The 6,000-nt window shown below is 43.5% G+C and overlaps 1 protein-coding gene across 3 annotated transcripts in view; it reads left to right on the top strand.

Annotated features, from left to right (window-relative positions):
• Positions 1-6,000, top strand: part of LOC307020636 (solute carrier organic anion transporter family member 5A1-like) — a 64,332-nt gene that overhangs the window by 49,533 nt on the left and 8,799 nt on the right. For all 3 annotated transcript variants that reach the window (XM_079652145.1, XM_079652146.1, XM_079652144.1), the window contains exon 6: positions 2,601-2,799. In XM_079652145.1, coding sequence (XP_079508271.1) covers positions 2,601-2,799 — 199 coding nt within the window. The remainder of the gene's footprint in view (positions 1-2,600; positions 2,800-6,000) is intronic.

Genomic DNA, 6,000 nt, shown 5'->3' with positions numbered 1-6,000 from the left:
GCTCGACTGTGAGTCATCTTCACCTTCCACACACACACACACAGCTCTGTTATTGACGGCTGACATTTTTAAACACTGAACACATTTTATACAACAACCTCTTTATATTCTTTCATAAACCTTTGAGTCATACAAAGATTTTGTCCAAAGAGATTCTAGAGACTTTGAATATGTTTCAGCGTTGAGTTGCTGAACAGATGTAGGTGGACTGTGATTAAAACTACCATTCATACATGTCGTCACATTATGCCAGCCTCTAGTGGGTGACACACACACAAGTTTCCAGGACCCTTACGGCCCGTCCACACTATAGCTTCAAAAAAAGCTTGGAGCTGGGCGTGTCTGAAGCTTGGGGATTTTATTCGAGCACCGCAACCAACAACCAATCACATGAATGTCCCGCCCCCGGCATACAAAGCAAAAAACCCCAGGGATTTTATGCAAGCAATATATATATATAAACTCCTCAAACAGGCGAAAACCTACCAGTTTCACTCACTGTCTCTGCACCTCCCTCCATGCCTGGTTCCTCCGGTTTGTATCCCGGTAAATAGTCTGGTCGTAAAGAACCGGGTGATTTGCTACCGTAATTTCTCGTTTGGAATATGAGGAAATGAACTGCGGTCTGGCTCTCCCAGCTTGCACGCGGTTTGATTGGCTAACGCTTGAACTGTCAGATTTGCATAAACGGGATTTGATTGGCTGACGCTGGCTACTCCGGCGTCTCCGGCTTCAGAAGTTGAACATTGTTCAACTTTTGCAGCCTGAAACGCAGGAAAGCTCCGCTCTGCTACCCACAATTCAGTTCGGCGAAAAGCGAGGCAACGTGACGTCACCCCATTCAAAGTGAATGGGCAGACGCGTTGGAAACCGTTTTTGAAGCTTCAAAAAAAGCTTGCCGGCGGGCGTGTCTGAAGCTCGACCAACAACCAATCACATGAAACTCCCGCCCCTGACACACAAGCAGCGGTTTGATTGGCTAGAGCTTGTACTGGCATATGATTTGATTGGCTGACGCTTCCACCGAAAGCTTCAGAAGCTTCAAAAGTTGAACATTGCTCAACTTTTGCAGCCTGAAACGCCAGGAAAGCTCCGCTCTGCTACCCACAATTCAGTTCGGCGAAAAGCGAGGCAAAGTGACGTCACCCCATTCAAAGTGAATGGGCAGACGCGTTGGAAACCGTTTTTGAAGCTTCAAAAAAAGCTTGCCGGTGGGCGTGTCTGAAGCTCAACCAACAACCAATCACATGAATCTCCCACCCCTGACACACAAGCAGCGGTTTGATTGGCTAGAGCTTGTACTGGCATATGATTTGATGGGCTGACGCTTCCACCGAAAGCTTCAGAAGCTTCAAAAGTTGAACATTGCTCAACTTTTGCAGCCTGAAACGCCAGGAAAAGCTCCGCTCTGCTACCCACAATTCAGTTCGGCGAGGCAGCGTGAATGGGCAGACGCGTTGGAAACCGGTTTTGAAGCTGTCAGAAGCTGTAGTGTGGACGGGCCGTTATTAGTTTGATTATTCTTGTTATTAAATGTTGCATTTGACAGTAATTTAGTAGCACCCAGAGTTTTGTGTGCATCAGGTAACAGGGGCCTTCACACCAAAATGCATATTTTCCCCGTAAAATGTTAAAGTGATGCCAGAAAACAATATTTCTGTTCCTCAAAAACTGTATAATTATAATATGAAATTGGTGTCGAATACAGAGTCAGACGCCAGAGACGTGATTTCTGAGTTTCTTTTACTGTCCTTTTCTCTGTAGAGGAAGTAAAGAAATCGTGACTCCGGATTTATTTGTTGTTTGAGGTGCAATATATGACTCGGCAGCTTTAAGACATGAAGACACGATTATTTTCCGCTTCGCTCTAATGCAGTATTTTCACAGGAAAGTGGGCGGGGCTGTCATTTTGACCAAAAGTTACATTAGCGCCTTTATGCTATATGTTTCTAGAAAGACCCGTGAGCACCTGTCTTCTAGGTTTTGTGGCTACTACTGTAATTGTGGTTTTACAATGTGCATGTTTTTACTTTAACTTCTAAAGTTTATATCAATATTTGTATTTATTTTATTTCATCTTTTTAATTCAAATTTGCATTCTTATTTCTTATGTTTATATTAACCTTTTCGATTCAATACGTTTTTGCTTTGTCTCGAAACACCAAACAGATCATTGCAGCATTACCCATAATCCCCTCTGTTTCAGCCCTGTTTCCAAAGTGCTGATTCTCTGTCTGTTACTTTAGATGAAAATAAGGAGCCCCTCCCCACGCCACTCTGAGAGACATTTGGTTAGGAGGAATCTTTGTTCCTGAAACTTTCAGAGTCTCTTTACACAGAGGGGACACATGTTGATGTAGAAGAGACACAAAAAGGTGGATTTTGCATAATAGGTGACCTTGAATTTTATTTTTGAATATACATTTATTATACGTTGATAACATGTCATCCTTAATTAATTGACCCTCACATACTAGAAAACCAGATGCAAAGGAAGGTTTGGTAGGACTAGCTGTAAGACGCTCCAAATTAAATCTATATGAGTTTCTAACGTCCCCACTTTCTCTCTCCCCCCCCCCCCCCCCCCCCCCCACCCTCAGGTGTGATTATTGTTCCCAGTGCCGGTGTGGGTATCGTTTTGGGAGGATACATCATCAAGAAGCTGAAGCTGGGAGCCAGAGAGTCGGCCAAGCTGGCGATGATCTGCAGCGGCGTGTCGTTGCTCTGCTTCTCCACGCTGTTCATCGTGGGCTGCGACACCATCAACCTGGGAGGCATCAACATCCCCTACACCACTGGGTGAGCAGGGGGGAGACTAGGGGGGGGACTGGGAGGGATTGAATACCTTTAGTTACTTCACAGATGTGGATGAATGATGTGAAATATAATCAAGTGTTAAATCAGACTTTAGTTCCACCTGGAGTAAATCCAAAAGCTACCCTGCAGTATACAAAGTCATTCAAACTAGATGCACCTTTACCAGCTTTGAGAACACTTTCATGATCAATCATTATAAAACATATCATATATATTATTCTGAAATGGACCAATCAGCACAATGACTACTTTTACTGTCGCTGCTTTCACTATATTTTGATGATAATACTTTTCTACTTTCACTTGAGGAACATTTTGAATGCAGGACTTTTACTGTAACAGAGTATTCCTACACTCTGAGTACTTCTACTTTTACTCAAGAACAAGATCTGAGTACTTCTACTTTTACTCAAGTACAAGATCTGAGTACTTCCACTTTTGTATTTCAATCTCTCTGTCTGTACACACAAACTGAAAGATTGACAATAAAGTTGACTTTGACTCTCATAACTCATTCACACCAACAGTGTTTCAGGGCCGGTTCGGAGCGGAGCAGCCTCTTAGCTCCGGAATCCGGTTCGTTTCAAGCACCAAAAAATTGTCCGGCCAGAGCAAAAGCACCGCATACGTCACGCTTACGTCGAGGCGGGGGCAGGGGCAGGGGCAGGGGCAGGGGCTTGGGCGGGATCAACTCCTGAACAACAACAAAAAGCCAGCGTTTTATCCAGTTTGTACACAACGATGGAGAAAGTTAACAAGCAGCAGTGGTCCACTGAAGAGACCAGCTACCTACTGGGAATCTGCTCTTCTGAAGAGGTACAGAGGAAGCTGGAGCACAATCGGCCATTGTTGTTGTTGTTGTTGTTGTTGTTAGTGTGAGCTGTGAGGGGTATCCTCGCGGTTTGGCTTTATGAAGCAGGCACGCAAACGGTTACGTCATGACGCAAACGATGACGCAATGACGCAGCACCAGTCGGACTCTGGGCGGTGTGAAAAGAGCCGGAGCTAAACCGAAGAACCGGTTCTGAACCTGAAAAGCTCTAGCACGGAGCTTGAACCGGAGTTGCGTTGGTGTGAATGAGGTATTAGAGGGAGGGGGAGGGGGGGGGGGGTGTGTGTGTGTGTAACGCATCAATGCTGACAAAGGAGAAACCACATAATGCAGCGTAAAACAGACAAACTGGTACAAATTCAGGCACAATCATGAGATACGATGTGTGAAATGGGAGATATAGAGAATCCAAATGCTTGGTAATGTGGATTCAGACCATAGGCGTCATTCAAACTGGGGATGCTGGGGACATCCACCACTTTTGGAAATGGCCAATTTTGTCCCAACCACCTTGCATTTGGATCTTCTAAAATAGCGTGTTCTAAGAATTGTACACTTTGGGAAAAGGTGTATTTGTACAAGAGAACGTGTGTAGTCTGGAAGACTGTTCACACTTTCTGGGTGTGTTTCTGGAAGCCCAAGTGGTGCAGTTTGGATCTGAGACACCTTTAATATTAGTAATAATTGAAGAGAGAATATTAAAGCAATGGTTACTCCCGCTTTTTAGTAGGGTAGCATAGTTACTGCACTAGTTTCTGCACAATACATGCATATACTAGCATGTTTTCTTTTCAGAGGGCGCTTATTGGAGTAGTGTTTTTTTAAATCTGAAAAAACAAAGTGATGGTTCAGACAATAAACAAAAAGTATTTACAATATATATGACCAACACATCCACAATTGGAGAGAGTTCATGTATTACAAAGCCGCATTTTCAAGCTAAAAACACTTAAACTGGAACTTAACTATTAAATGGTCTCAAAACATACATTTTTTTCCAGGCTAATATAATATAATAAACATATATACAATTTAAGATAAAGGCAAAACAATGATAACGGTACGTCCACACAGCAGCTTTGAAAAAATCTTGAAAATCTTGGAACTGGGCGTGTCTGAGAGCTTGGGGATTTTTCGCGACCAACAACCAATCACATGAATCTCCCGCCCCCGACATACAAAGCAATAGCAATATTAAAACGAAGTAAACTGGATATAAACTCCCCAAACAGGCAAAAACCTACCAGTTTCACCCACTGTCTCTGCCACCTCCCTCCATGCCTGGTTCCTCCGGTTTGTATTCCGGTAAATAGTTGTGGTCGTAAAGAACCGGGTGATTTGCTACCGTAATATCTCGTTTGGAATATGAGGAAATGAACTGCGGTCTGGCTCTCCCAGCTTGCACGTGGTTTGATTGGCTGCGCTTGAACTGTCAGATTTGCATAAACAGGATTTGATTGGCTGACGCTTCCACCTCATCTTCAAAAGTTGAACATTGCTCAAATTTTGAATCCTGAAAATCTTCGCTTCACTTCCCCACAATGCAGTTCGGCGAAAAGCGAGGCAAAGTGACGTCACGCCATTCAAAGTGAATGGGCAGAGAAGCTTTGGAAGCGTTGGAAGATTTGTATAAAGCTGCTGTGTGGACATACCGTAACAATCCCTGTATTTAGTTCAGCTTTGACTTATTTGATGAGCATCTGCCCTTAGGCCCTTTTATAAAGTGTTATTAATCAGATGTTATACATTTGACCCTCTGCAGACCACAGTAAAGCTTATTCTTAGTTTTTTATGAATGCAAATGAGTCGAGCTAAGGTCATTGAGTATGTTTCTAATGTGAATGTAAAATGTACACCCTCTGCTTGTGGAGTGTGGGACGATCGTTGAATAAATGAGAGGAGGAAAGTGGAGAGAGCACACAGACAAGGAGGAGGAGGAGGAGGATAAACAATGATAGACTGTGGAGGAACAGGGTTTTTAAAAAAGTGTGAAAACACCCACGCAGAAAAACACAGAATTTTGAAAGAGGCAGAAAGAGACTCGGTGACCGTTGTTACGTCATCTCAACACACTCTCCCTCTCTTTGTGCTGTTATGGTAATGTGGATAAAGACACACTCCTCTGGTGTAGCTGATGAATGGATGTTCTGCCTGTAAACAAACATCCCCCTAAACTCATTAAAGAGGTCTAGCTATGCTCTTTGGGGGTTTCCCCTCTCCTCTAGTGTGTTATATAGGTTTTAGTGCATGTAAATGGTCGGCAAAGGCTAAAATCCCAAAGTCCCCTCCATAAAACGCCTCCATTGGACTCCTTTGTCTACTTCCGGGACATCATGATGTCACTATTCACA

The sequence above is a fragment of the Notothenia rossii genome, assembly GCF_949606895.1.
Source record: "Notothenia rossii genome assembly, chromosome: 9".
Lineage (NCBI taxonomy): Eukaryota > Metazoa > Chordata > Actinopteri > Perciformes > Nototheniidae > Notothenia > Notothenia rossii.
The sequence above is the reverse complement of the archived record's forward strand: the minus strand, read 5'-3'. Positions and strand labels throughout refer to the sequence as shown.